A 13,976-nucleotide genomic window follows, 5' to 3' on the forward strand; every position below is an offset into this window, starting at 1 on the left:
ATCACAGAAGACAGAAATATAACAAAAGTGTTTGACATAGAAAAGAAAAACAGATTTTTACGAAACTGTTAAACATATTAATAACATTCCACCCATGAGGCAATTTGGTAATTTATGTACTTTGCAGGTTTGTTGCAAAACCCGATCCTGAATCAAGTTGCTATGGAGACATTCCTAGAAATAATATTGATGTTGCCCCGTCCTTCAACCTGGTTATCACAATTCATCTTCGGACATGTTTATGCTTGTTATGCTATGCATATTATTCATTGTTTCAGTGTTTGGACCAGCTCAGCCGGAAACAACAAACACCAATTAAACTCTGCAACAAAGGCTGCGTTCACACAGGCAGCCCAATTCTGATCTATTTTCACTAATTGGTCTTCTGACCAATCAGATCAGCGCTGAAAAGATCTGATGTGAAAAGATCTGAAGTGATTGGTCAAAAGACCAATTAGTGGAAAAAAAGATCAGTAAAGGCAGCCACTGAGAGGACACACACACACACACACACACACAAAAAGTCACAAACATACACAGGAGACAGGGCGGTGAGAATGTTTTCACACACGGGTCCGTCTGCGTCACACGCATACTGTGCACACACACACATTGTTCACCAGAGGGGCTGTTTCTGTTCCCTCAGTGACACTTCTGTGTATTCTTGTCCTGATTTTAGCATGTGTAAGCATTCATCCCTCAGTGGACAATGTAGGATGGTAGTCCCAGGAGGCCTGACCAACTCAGGGCCCTTGATATGGTCTGTAGTTATTCTCTGGTCAGGTCACGAGGCACTAAGGCAGTGTTGGAGAAAAGTCCTTTAGTAAAAGCATAGATACCTTAATAGAAAGTTACTCAAGTAAAAGTGGAAGTCACCCAGTAAAATACTGCTTTATTAAAAGTCTAAAAGTATCTGTTTTTAAATATACTTAAGTATCAAAAGTAACTGTAATTGCTATTATACTTCAGTATCAAAAGTAAAAGTGTAAATAATTTAAAATGTCTTATATTATATTTTTTGTTTTAAATTGAAGTGAATGTATTTTTGGCAACAGACATATACAACCAAATGGACAATGTGGACCCAGAGGATATCACTTAAAAAGCTATTAATAAAAACAACAACACATAATGATTAAAACACAAGACAAAATTACAAACAACCATAAATACATGTATTTATACTGACATGCTAAAAAGTGACACTATTCACTGCACTTCTCCCTAACCTTAAAAATCAACCATATTCATTTCACATCATACCGATCCTTTAAATAAATACACCTGACCAGCAGTAGGGGGCACAAGGGACAGAGGAGTGGTTTCCCTTAGACAACCTTATCCAAATTAAAACCTTTGCCTGCTTTTTAAAGCTATTTTATTTGCTTGATCTCCAAGGGAAGGCTATTCCATAGACAAATGCCTGTATGGAAAAACACTAGCTCTGGTATTGTGACTGTGTTGGTTATAGACCATATCAATGTGGTTTTTCATGTAACCTAGGGCATGATCATTTAAGTTGTCAAACATATGATTAAGTTTAAGTTGGTCCACTCCACTCTGGACTCCAAAGGCAACAAGCCCACCTCCCGGAACTCCTGTACCCCTATGTGGGTCCTAGGGGGGACATTCAGCATATTCCTGCTAACAATATTTTGCATAACCTGCATGATCTTTTTCTGCTTTTTCGATAGCCCTCTATACCAAGCAGAGCAGGCATAATCAAAATGACACTGAATCAAGGTTGAGACAAGCAGTTTCTTAACTTTAATGTTAAAATATCTAGTGTTACGATATAAACATCGTACACACTCCCAACACCCAACACAACACATTATTTACAAAAGATGCGCTTGTGTTTAGTGATTCCGCCAGAACATCGGCAGTAGGGATGACCACGTGTTCTCTTGATAAGTGCGTGAATTTGACCATTTTGGGTTGTCAGGGAAGACGTATGGAGTAAAAAGTACAATATTTTCTTTAGGAATGTCGTTTAGTAAAAGTAAAAGTAGTCAAAAATATAAATAGTAAAGTAAAGTACAAATACCCCAAAAAACCACTTAAGTAGTACTTTAAGGTATTACTTAGCACCACTGCACTAAGGATAGGTTACCAGGCGATGCATCTGATGATACCGACACCGCCAATCTGAACCTCCGGCATGATGAGAGCAGCCGTTGAGATGACACATTCAGGACCTAATGTACAACACAGCACTCACCCTCCTATTCATTCTCCCTGTGCCCAGGTCCATCTGCTCCCTACTATCAAATATTCATCAGGGCCAAATAGATACACAGCCGTCCTACATCACCAAACAATAACATGAGCTTAATGGGGTCGATTCCACACTAGCAGGAGCGGAAAATATTTTTGGTACCTCAGATTGTTCTGGCAATTCTCACATATAAATTTCATTGGGAGAAGGATGTTTGAAATCCTTTTTACATTTGTATCACAAACCATTTTTGAGAAAAGCATGATGAAAGTGGCCATTTTAGGCCCATACATGCTTCCTATAAGACCCTTTGATCTGTGAACCGTACATGAAACAGACAACATCTTGGTGTCATTATACTCCTGCTCTAAAATATAAAGTATGTCTTGATTCTGAAAAACAATTTTTCACCTAAATGTATTCAACATAAAAAATGTGAATATCTCAAACTACTTTTATTTTGTTCAATTATATTGTTTGGAACAATATACATCACATATTATGAGCACCACCAACACAGTGGTAACTGGTAAATATTCTCAAAAACTCGACCCTAAGCAACACAGGGACTAGGGACTGGTTTCAATGATTTTTGGCATAGAAAAACTATGTCACTGTCTATGTTACTACTTTCCCCTCTTGAATAAAATACAAAAAACACTGAACAAAAATATAAATGAAACATGTAAAGTGTTGGTCCCATGTTTCATGCGATGAAATAAAATCCAGAAATGTTCCATTCGGTACGCACAAAAGCTTATTTCTCTGAAATTTTGGCAACAAATCCCTCTGAATTTGAATTTCTCCTTTGCGAAGATAATCAATCCACCTGACAGGTATGGCATATCAATAGGCTGATTAAACAGCATAATCATTACACAGGTGCATCTTGTGCTGGGGACAATAAATGACACAACACAATGCCACAGATGTCTCATGTTTTGAGGGAGCGTGCAATTGGCATGCAATAAAAAGGACCTGATCGTGGACTACAGGAAAAGGCGGGCCGAACAGGCCCCCATTAACATCGACAAGGCTGTAGCGGAGCGGGTCGAGAGTTTCAACTTCCTTGTTGTCCACATCACCAACAAACTGTCATAATCCAAACACACCAAGACAGTCGTGAAGATGGCACGACAAAACCTTTTCTCCCACAGAAGAATGAAAAGTTGTGGCATGGGTCCCAAGAGCCTCAAAAATGTCTACAGCTGCAACATCGAGAGCATCCTAACCAGTTGCGTCACTGCCTGGTATGGCAACTGCTCGGCATCTGACCATAAGGCGCTACAGAGGGTAATGCGTGCGGCCCAGCACATTACTGGGGCCAAGCTTCCTGCCATCCAGGACCTATATAATAGGCGGTGTCAGAGGAAAGCCCATAAAATTGTCAGAGACTCCAGTCACCCTAGTCATAGACTTTTTTCTCTGCTACCGCACGGCAAGCGATACCGGAGCGCCAAGTCTAGGAACAAAAGGCTCCTTAACAGTTTCTAACATCAATCCATAAGACTGCTGAACAATTAATCAAATGGCCACCGGACTATTTACATTGACACCCCCCTCCATTTGTTTTGTACACTGCTGCTACTCGCTGTTTAATATCACTTGACCCCTACCTACATGTACAAATGACCTCAACTAACCTGTACCACCGCACACTGACTCGGTTCCGGTACCCCCTGTATATAGCCTGGTCATTGTTATTACTTTTTACTTTAGTTTATTTGGTAAATATCTTAACTATTCTTGAACTGCACTGTTGGTTAAAGGCTTGTAAGTTAGCATTTCACGGTAAGGTCTGCATTTGTTGTATTTCGTGCATCTGACAAATACATTTTGATTTGATTTTGATTTAATTTGACTGCAGGAATGTCCACCACAATTGTTGCCAGAAAAGGGTATGTTCATTTCTGGTTTCGGATTGAAACGTTGCCAATAAAGCGGTGAATTGGGAGCTTTAACGGTTTGCGGGCCTTCTTGTTCTATACTATGTTCATTTCTCTACCATAAGCCGACTCCAACGTCATTTTAGAGAATTTGGCAGTATGTCCAACCGGCCTCACAACCGCAGACCGCGTGTAACCATGTCAGCACAGGACCTCCACATCCGGCTTCTTCACCTGCAGGATTGTCTGAGACCACCACCCATAAAGCTGATGAAACTGTAGGCTTGCACAACAATTTCTGCAGAAACTGTCTCAGGGAAGCTCATCTGCGTGTTCGTCGTCCTCACCAGGGTCTTGACCTGACTGCAGTTTGGCTTCACAACGAACTTCTATGGGCAAATTCTCATCTTCAATGGTCACTGGAACGCTGGAGACGTTAGCTCTTCTCACATGAATCCCAGCTTCAACATTACTGGGCAGACGGTAGAAAGCGTGTATGGCTTCGTTTGAGCGAGACGTTTGCTGATGTCAACATTGTGAGCAGAGTACCCCGTGGTGGCGCTGGGGTTAGGGTATGGCCGGGCCTAAGCTACGGACAACAAACACAATTGCATTTTATTGATGGCAATTTGAATGCACAGAGATACCGTGACGAGATCCGGAGGCCCATTGTCGTGCCATTCATCCGCCCCTGGCCTACTCACCAGACTAGTCACCCATTGAGCATGTTTGGGATGCTCTGGATCGATGTGTATGACAGTGTCTTCCAGTTCCCACCAATATCCAGCATCTTTGCGCATCCTTAGAACGGGAGTGGGACAACAGGCCACAATCAACAGCCTGATTAACTCTATGCGAAGGAGATCACACCAGATGGTTTTCTGATTCACACCCCTAGCTTTTTTTTAAAGGAATCTGTGACCAACAGATGCATATCTGTTTTCTCAGTCGTGAAATCCATAGATTAGCGCCTAATGAATTGATTTCAATTGACTGATTTCCTTATGATCAGTAAAATGATTGAAATTGTTGCATGTTGCATTTATATTTTTGTTCAGTGTAGTAACTAGGGGCGGCAGGGTAGCCTAGTGGTTAGAGCGTTGGACTAGTAACCGAAGGGTTGCAAGTTCAAACCCCCAAGCTGACAAGGTACAAATCTGTCGTTCTGCCCCTGAACAGGCAGTTAACCCACTGTTCCTAGGCTGTCATTGAAAATAAGAATGTTCTTAACTGACTTGCCTAGTTAAATAAAGGTTAAAAAAAAAATTTAAAAAGCTAGCAAGATGCAGATCATTGAGGTTATTTTTATGGAGTGCTTTTGGCAAATGGCTAGTTTGCATCAACTTCCTTAACTAAAACCACTGCAAAGATTTTGCCTGCAAACCTGTGTTTTGAATCGCAATGTTCTGGCATGTCTGCCTCGTGATTTGGCAGACATACCTCGTGATGATTCCTTTTCCCTTATCGACGTAGGCAGTGACATAGCTCCTTTATGCCAAGAGGGTCTATCATTGAAACCAAACTTCAGTCACTGTGTTGTCTAGGGTCTGGCTTTTGAGACTTATGTTGCATTCATGTGCTAGTCGGAACTAGGAAATATCTAAAAATAGTCAAGAAGGGTAGTTTAGAGATATTCATATTTGTAATGTTGAATAAATGAATGTGGAAATGGTGTTTCATTATCTAGACATACTCCGTATTTGACAATTTACTATCATATGTGAGAATTGCCAGAACAATCTGAGATACCCAAAATATGTTCTGCTCCCACTGGTGTCGAATCCCCCTTCCTGTCTAACTGTCTTGTATTATGTGTACAGTGTAGGTCTACATCTACTCAAAAAGAAGGCACTCTTATACAATTATAGATAAAGTCAGGATAAGCATGTCTGAGATAAAAAAAAATAAAAAATAAAGGAAATTGTGAATGCACCATCCCACCTCAGATCCCATGCAAACTCAGATATTAGTACATTGCAAATTGATGAGTCATTTGGCACAACCACAGGAATCGAATCCACAACAATGCATCATCAAATATTGATGAGAGGTAAGTAGCCTCATGGCCGATTGATTTCTTACTTTGTTACATTGTTCATTGCGAGCATAGGTCTCGTGGATGCAGTATTTTTCTGTTACTCATGAGCTAGTGGAATGTTGAACCAATCACACGAATGATGGCAGATGGACAGTTTCTTGTTTTTCCCACCACTCTTCATGGTGCACTTTGAAGACAGACTCAAAACGGAGCTCTGCTCCAATGGGCAGACTTGTATTTTGGCTACTGCATTTAGGCCTCTTTCATCTCTTCGTCTGTGACAGAGAGTATCATTATGGTCATTTCGAGCATTCCTACTGAGGGTGGAGACAGGGCAGCGTGCCAAACTTTCCTTTCACAGTTTCCAAGAGCCAGCCTCCCCAACACACACATTCACAGGCTACTCACTCCTGTACTGTGTTGTAGCTACCGAGCTCTACAAAGAAGCTTTTATTCGGGGGGAAAGGCAAGCAGTCATGGAATTCACTCTCAAAAGCAAGCCACCCCCTCTCCCTCCCCCTTCCTACCGTCCTGAGTTACACCCTCTTGCCATATCCTGAACTCTCTGGCCAATCGGTAGAGCTATGAGAGGCGTAGGCTTAGGGACTGAGAGTGCCAACCTCTATAAGACTCCATGCCCTCCTCCGCCCCCACACACTACTCCGACATACTCTCTCAGACTCATACACACTGCTCTAGAGACGCTGACTACTCTTCAGAGATATGTCTTTCCTCTCAGGCATTTTGGGTGACTCGGCTGACAAATATGTGGACCAGGCAGTGGATACGGCAGGTGAGCATTGGGGGGGGGGGGGATGCGGGAAAGGGGGGAGGAGATGGGGTTGAGCGAGGAGAAGGGAGTGACGCACAGCTGGAACTGGTTTGTTTGACTTTTGTTCTGCGTGATTCATTTCTGTGGAGCGTTCCACTGTCCTACTTTGCATAGGCTGGAGTGAGGCTGGTAGCAGCTGGAAATGATTAAACATAGATTCATTTCACTTTCCTCTAAATATACACTTTTACACATAAACACACACAAACTGACGTTTACTTTTAAAACTCAGCATCCTTTGGTATAAGTTGGGCCTCTGTCATACAAACCTTGGCATTTAAGGGCAGTTGCTAGGCTTGGACAGACCTGACTTGTTTTTGTCATTTTTTCCATTGCCTTGGCCTCTGCGCTCAGATCAGCGTGTAAACTCAGCTCAATGACATTCCTCTTTCAGCTGCAGTAAATAATGATCAGACCATCTCTCCTCTAAACTCTTTGTAAGCATGTCAGCACGCTTTGAATCAATCTGATCCTCTGTTTTCACAGTTTCTCATTTACTCTAATTAGATGTTACAGAGAAAGTGTGATGAATCCTTCTGGATTTGACTGGCAACTGGAACCTCGGCATCAGCCTCAACTTGTGCTTATTAACCATGTCATTTATGGACAGCTCATGACGGGAAGCATACAAAATGCAATACATGGCATTTGTCTTTTAGTAATGTACTGGAAGCTAGGCCACAATTATGTTCAAATATGCCTGTCCTGTTTGTTAAATGTGCATATCCTTGAAACTAGCTGCATTACAGTGTAATTACCGAGATGTCAACAACATGTAGGCCTAAGAAATGTTTGCTTGTAATGTTGTCTGACAATGCTGCCAGTCCACTATGTAAAGCTACACCCATAGAAGGTCATTGTGAATGTGGCATCTGCGACCAAATAAATAAAACCACAGATGTATTTTATATCGTAGACTGTTGCTGTCTCTGAAATATCTTCAAATACGACATCACACAGTTTATTAAATGTTAAAATACAGTAGAAGGGTGTCATTACAACAATAATAATAATAATCACATTTTAGTTTCATGCATCATATATGTTTCTGGTCAGATTTCTAAACAGTTGGTGATGTTTCACAGCTAAAGTTGCCAAAGAAAAGGTGAAGAGCATGCTTGGAGGGGATGATTCAAAGAAGGAGGAGTCCAGCGGGGGCAGCAGTGGGGGTATTGGAGGATTGTTTGGAGGATCAAAGGATGACGACAAGGGCAAAGACAAAGAGGGAGGCGGCTTCGGAAGTCTCTTCTCTGGCAAGGATGAGAAAGAAGAGTCAAGTACTGGAGCAGGTGGGGCCGGAGGAGGTAACAGAGGTAAATCAACTTTTGGCAATAAATAAATACCCTACATTACATAGTACAATAATGTACAAATGACATAGTATTATGAAGTACAAACCTCATGCATCCTATTCAGGTGTGCTGTATGTTGTATTTCCTGTATATTCTCCACATGAAGCAAGGAGCACTGCCCCTTACTGCTTAAGGCTACTTAAAGTCAATTTAGAAAAACCCCTATCTTAAGGCTACTTAAAGTCAATTTAGAAAAACCCCTATCTTAAGGCCACGAAAAGTCCATCTAGAAAAAAGCTGTATCCCTTTTAAACAAAACCCTGTCAAAACTCTTGTCTGACCTGGCACCCAAATCGTTGAAAAAACTTCACCCTAATGTCAGGACCAACTATGTGTATAAACCCTGGATTGATTATGTTACTGTCACCAATGAGAGGCTTTGAAGCCACAAGCCGCCATATTGGTAACCCTCATTAGGAGCAGTCCTCCCTCTATAGGAATGAATGGAATTCTACAGTATTTCAAAAAAGTGACAAAATGACATGTATTTAAGTATGCATTTGTTGTAGTGGGGACAATAACATTAGTACTCTCTAAAAATGGAATGTTTTTATATAACATGTTTATGTTTAGTTCACATAATATCATTTAAGAGTCTGCATTAAGGTGTCTTTTCAAAAAAGCTCCAAAGTATAGCATTTTTTTTTTTACAATGGAGGAGTACAAAATGGCTGTGATGAAGCTTCCAAACAGCACCCCCTGACTGTCATCTAGGTTTAATACATATCATTGGTCAGGGAGGACGGCCGAAAACGTCTCAAAACCTGTCTCCAACCTTTTATGTGCACTTTTATGTGCACTGTCAAACACAGGCTTTTATCCGCAACAGGTCAATTTGATGGAAATACATTTCTGGAAGGGAAAATGTGCATAGCCCTATTGTTTTAATGCAGATTTTAGAATGTTCAGCATGAAAATGTGTTGCCAATTGGATGGAGAGAGTGATATATGGTTGTGTCACCTAGCTAAATTGCTCTGCATAAGATATTCTACTACATGACTCAAATGTAAATATATTGTCTGATTTAAGCTTTGCAGCTGTTTTTGCTGCTGCTGTTTAGACAATAATTCATGTTGAGATCCATCTGTAGCCTTGCAACCTATGGTCATGTTTATTTATACATTCTACAATCCTGCTAAACTCTGCTTATCCTTCAGACCTGACAGACACACTGGGAGACATTGCAGGAGAGATGTCTGGTGAGAGTGACGACAAATCTAAGGACAACAGCGCCGCAGACCAAGTGCTGTCATTTGGGAAAAGTCTCTTCGGCTGAGTCAGACTTTGAAGCGGTTTCTCTTCCTCTCATTGTCAGTCAATCTGACAGACCTCTGGTTATAGCCTATGAAGATTATATTATTTTACCATCATAATCTATTATTATCACTATGCTCCATTGTGTAATGTTAATGTTATGTATTATATTTGAAAAGTAAATAAAAATGTTTATTCCAAAAGTCTGTTGAATTAGGTACAGCGGGGATTACGCAACCAAAACCTAGCTATTGATATACAAAATAAGCAGAAAAATCTTTACATTCCCCATGGGGAATCATGGTTTCTGGTTTGAATCAATGAATACATTAAATAAAAACAATTGAGCATTTTAAAGTTTAATTCTGTATCAACAAAAAGGCAGTACAAATTCTCTTACATAGAATCCCAAAGCAGTCAATCAAGGCCGTTCTCACATATTCCCTCCCATCTCCCCTTCCAGTAGCCTTCAGCACAGAAACCATTCTGATATGGGTCCAATTCTGAGGCAAGACAAAGCGTTCAGGTTTAGAACAAAGGCAAAGACACCGAAACGGTGAACAGAACAATCTTCTGGAATTCAGCGTTTTAGTGTTGTGCCAACCTACTTACAAACATGTAATAAGTCTGTATTTGTAACAAATGTATTTTATGATATAATCTTGAATAGTGTAGAAGCACACGTTGTGCACTGCTTTATAAACGCACTGAAGTCTTATTGGGAGACTTTAAATAGAAAGAACATTCTGGTGTAGGTAAGAAAACTTTCTCCATTTAGGTAAACATTTGCTCCATTTCACCACAGGAGAAACCGGTGCAATTAAGGCTTTAAGTGTGTTTCTGATACGCTCTAAATTCTATTATATTGACTAACTTACTCAAATCTGTCTGTAGATCCATAACAGATGCTGAAAAAGCACAACACTGATTCATAAAAGCAGTATCCCGTGAATGCTGTAAACCAGAATTTTTGGTGTTTACTGACATAAGAACATAGTAACAGGAATAAATGGGTTGGAGTCCATAGAATGACTGAGAAAATAAATGAGGTTTCTACAGTAAAGGAAAAAAATGACCATAGTAGCATCATAGAACAGCCCTACTGGATTTAAGGCAAGCTAGAACATGGGTTCTCTTGAAGACATGAGAACGCAAAAGAATGTGCATATTGCTTGGCTGGTTTTACATATACAACGAGTAAAGCTAATGGTCATGTGTAAAATGTAAACACTTGATATGTTGTGTGATTGTTGGGGGGGTGGGGTTGGGGCCTGGGTCTGCTCGGGTGGACGGACAGACAGGAGGCGGGCGGGGTGGTGAGGAGCCGCCTATGTGAAGGTAACACCAGCCTCGTTGTACACCTTGAAGACCTTCTCGATGGCGTTGACGTACGCTGCCGTCCTCAGGTCAAGGCCCAGGTTGTACTTGTTAGCGGTGCGCATGATTTGCTAAAAAGGGAGAGAAAACAAAGAATATAAACTCAACCAAGATATTCATCTCCGTGTCCCTTCAAGTAATCATTATTTTCCCCTCCATTTCTTACCTACAGCAATACACCACTATTGTTCCATTATCAATGCAGTGATCCATTTCCACAGGATAATGAAGCATCTCTGTGTACTTTTAAAGAAATAACCCCCAGGGAGCAATAAGCAAGTAACAAACCAGCAGACTCTCATGCAGTATGTCTGCACAGAGTACGACATTTCCTGGGAGATGGTATAGGCAACCCCATATGATGCAGGGGGATGTCATTCCACAAAGGCTGGATCCTCAGTCAGACGTGACATTAAAGTCATCCGTGTTTGTGGGATGGATAGTGTGTTAATGGTAGAGGGGAGCAGGGCATCAGTGCTGGGCCTTAGCAATGATGAGAGACTAACAAAGCCCTGGCTGCTCCAGTTACCACTGCTCACACGCACAGCAAACCGGTGAGAGAGGATGTGGGTGTGGATGTGGGTGTGTGTGTGTGTGTGTGTGTACCATGTTCGAGAGCGATTTATTTTATGAGCATGAATGAGGAACAAAAAATGGTGGCAAGATAGCAGTGAAAAGGCAATATGAGCTTAGTGCTGTTTGGGTAATGAGATGTGAAAACAGAAATGGAGCTTGACACTGGACCGTTGAAGCATGAATTCAACTTTCAAGACTTCATTTCCCCGAACAGGAGTAATGGGATGCCTCAGGACCTTGTGTTGGATTAACACAGCATTTCCTTTGAATAAAACCCCTGTCCCTGGACCTGTGAGGAACCATTTAGCCCAGATAATCATGTTTAAGCAATCGGCCTCTTACCCTGGCAGACCTCTCCATGGTGTAGGCCAGTCCTGAGTGCACAATGTCCTTCTCTGAAGCTCCCTGGAATCAAACAGAGAAAAATACATTGAAAATAGGGCTCAGAGCTCACATTTAGCCCACTAAACTAAACCCTTACTCATCTCTGGAGAAATGCAGCTTAACTGTGATATACAGAGTTCCAAACTGCATCTGGAAGCAACGTCAGCACAATAGCTGTTTGTCGGGAGATTCATGAAATGGTTCTCCATGGCCGAGCAGCCGCACACAAGCCAAAGGGCACCATGCGCAATGCCAAGCGTCGGCTGGAGTGATGTAGAGCTCACCGCCATGATTCTGGAATGAGATGTTTGACCAGCAGGTGTCCATATACTCTTGGTCATGTAGTGCTACATTTTGGCCATGTAGAGTGTTGCAACCAAGGACAGATGATTTTTACGCTCTACGCACTTCAGCTGCCCTGTTCTGTGAGCTTGTGTGGCTTACCACTTTGCGGTTGAGTCGGTTGCTCCTGGACGTTTCCACTTCTCAATAACAGCACTTACAGTTGACCGGGGCAGCTCTATCAGGGCATACTTTTGACCAACTGACTTGTTGGAAAGGTGCCACGTTGAAAGTCAGAGCTCTTCAGTAAGGCCATTCTACAGCCAACATTTGTCTATGGAGATTGCATGACTGTGTGCTCAACTTTATTCACCTGCCATCAATGAGTGTGACTGAAATAGCCAAATCCACTCATTTGAACAGATGTCGACATACTTTTGTATATATAGAGTATATCATATCTTAATAAAATATTGTTTGATTGAAGGGAGAGTAATCCAGGATCATAGAAAGGCCAGTGTGGGGAGGGTTGTACTCACAGCGATCCTGGCCTGGAACTCAGAGGTAGGGACCACAGGGATGGCTCCTCCGTGCTTCCCAAACTTCCTCTCCAGACTCTCCTGGACGGACACTGAGGGAGACAACAGACAGTTCATATATATATATATATGACTAGATGATGTATATTATGTTGTAGTGAATATGGATATGAATCTGACTAAATCCTCATTGCACCATCATGAAGGATACAGCTCATACATATTCACTTTTAGGTCATTTTATAGTTAGTTCACCTGCATTAATAATCTGGTATAAATGTTCTCTTTCTACAAAAACGTATCTATTCTGAGCTCTTTTCCACGTCTCCAACACTGCCCAGTCTTGCCACTCTCATGAGACTAGGGAATGGCTTCAGCTTCTGAAATATTCAGAAACCATCCCACTCAGCGACAAGCTTAACCCCAGCTCAGTCCTCCACTGCAATGTACTGAAAACCGAATTTACATACATGTTCTGAGGGGCTTTTGTGTGAAAATGCATGTGCACAATATCAGACTGCCTCATTGATGCTGCTGATAGACCGGGAAGAGAGAAAGAGGGTGAGTGTTAGACAAGGCCTGCAGACAGTCAGCATCCACCTCTTCCTTGAAACCCTACATAAAGTGACTGACAATAATGTTCTCGCTCACCAGGCACGGAGGAGGGGCTGTACTCTGTGTGCTGTACTCTGTGTGCTGTGCTGTGCGTGTGCGTGTGCGTGCCTACTCTGCAGTCCAATACATTTTTTACGTGCAACATGAGTCACAGCTGTAAAAAACAACAACAACATTGTGTTTAATCAGCCTCGGGTTTGACATTTCTAATGGTTCTCATTCCCATTCTAACAAATCTCCCCGTTGACACGGGGGAGTAATTAAAGATTTACACTTTAGTATAATACAAGATCAACAACATCCATCTTTGTGACATAACAGAGAGCAGGCTGAACTTAGTAGGAGCGAGTGCTTTGCTACAGGTGGAGAAATGTCAGACTTACTGAGCAGGTGGTAGTTGGAGTCCCTCTCGTACTTGAAGGTCAGACTACCGTAGCTGACATGGTTCAGGTTCTTCAGCCACTCAAAGTAGGAGACAGTCACTCCACCAGCATTCAGGTACATGTCCTGAATAAACAAGAGATGGTGAACGTTTACAGACACCAATATTACAGCTTAATGTAACATACAGTCGTGGCCAAAAGTTTTGAGAATGACACAAATATTAATTTCCACAAAGTCT

At 41.7% G+C, this 13,976-nt stretch overlaps 2 protein-coding genes across 2 annotated transcripts; one reads left to right on the plus strand and one right to left on the minus strand.

Annotated features, from left to right (window-relative positions):
• Positions 1-6,789: 6,789 nt before the first annotated feature.
• On the plus strand, positions 6,790-9,784 carry LOC115113289 (RNA-binding protein cabeza-like). Its single transcript, XM_029640800.2, has 3 exons — positions 6,790-6,935; positions 8,060-8,287; positions 9,485-9,784. The coding sequence occupies exons 1-3, from the start codon at positions 6,866-6,868 to the stop codon at positions 9,601-9,603; spliced, it is 417 nt and encodes a 138-aa protein (XP_029496660.2). The 5' UTR covers positions 6,790-6,865; the 3' UTR covers positions 9,604-9,784.
• A 140-nt stretch (positions 9,785-9,924) lies between these two features.
• On the minus strand, positions 9,925-13,886 carry LOC135565571 (glutamate dehydrogenase, mitochondrial-like). The gene is made up of 4 exons (XM_065012850.1): positions 13,738-13,886; positions 12,740-12,831; positions 11,877-11,939; positions 9,925-11,029 (listed from the first exon to the last, which is right to left on the minus strand). Exons 1-4 carry the CDS (start codon positions 13,856-13,858, stop codon positions 10,910-10,912), a joined length of 396 nt encoding a protein of 131 aa, XP_064868922.1. The 5' UTR covers positions 13,859-13,886; the 3' UTR covers positions 9,925-10,909.
• Positions 13,887-13,976: the final 90 nt, after the last annotated feature.

The sequence above is a fragment of the Oncorhynchus nerka genome, linkage group LG28 (assembly GCF_034236695.1).
Source record: "Oncorhynchus nerka isolate Pitt River linkage group LG28, Oner_Uvic_2.0, whole genome shotgun sequence".
In the NCBI taxonomy this organism is placed as follows: domain Eukaryota; kingdom Metazoa; phylum Chordata; class Actinopteri; order Salmoniformes; family Salmonidae; genus Oncorhynchus; species Oncorhynchus nerka.

Excerpts from the sequence above, each read along its gene's own strand:
- LOC115113289 (XM_029640800.2), top strand. The coding sequence starts at position 6,866 with ATGTCTTTCCTCTCAGGCATTTTGGGTGACTCGGCTGACAAATATGTG. Across the intron at positions 6,936-8,059 it reads CCAGGCAGTGGATACGGCAG|CTAAAGTTGCCAAAGAAAAG; the intron begins GTGAGCATTGGG and ends GATGTTTCACAG. Across the intron at positions 8,288-9,484 it reads GGCCGGAGGAGGTAACAGAG|ACCTGACAGACACACTGGGA; the intron begins GTAAATCAACTT and ends CTTATCCTTCAG.
- LOC135565571 (XM_065012850.1), bottom strand. The coding sequence starts at position 13,858 with ATGTACCTGAATGCTGGTGGAGTGACTGTCTCCTACTTTGAGTGGCTG. Across the intron at positions 12,832-13,737 it reads CTCCAACTACCACCTGCTCA|TGTCCGTCCAGGAGAGTCTG; the intron begins GTAAGTCTGACA and ends TGTCTCCCTCAG. Across the intron at positions 11,030-11,876 it reads CCATGGAGAGGTCTGCCAGG|CAAATCATGCGCACCGCTAA; the intron begins GTAAGAGGCCGA and ends CTCCCTTTTTAG.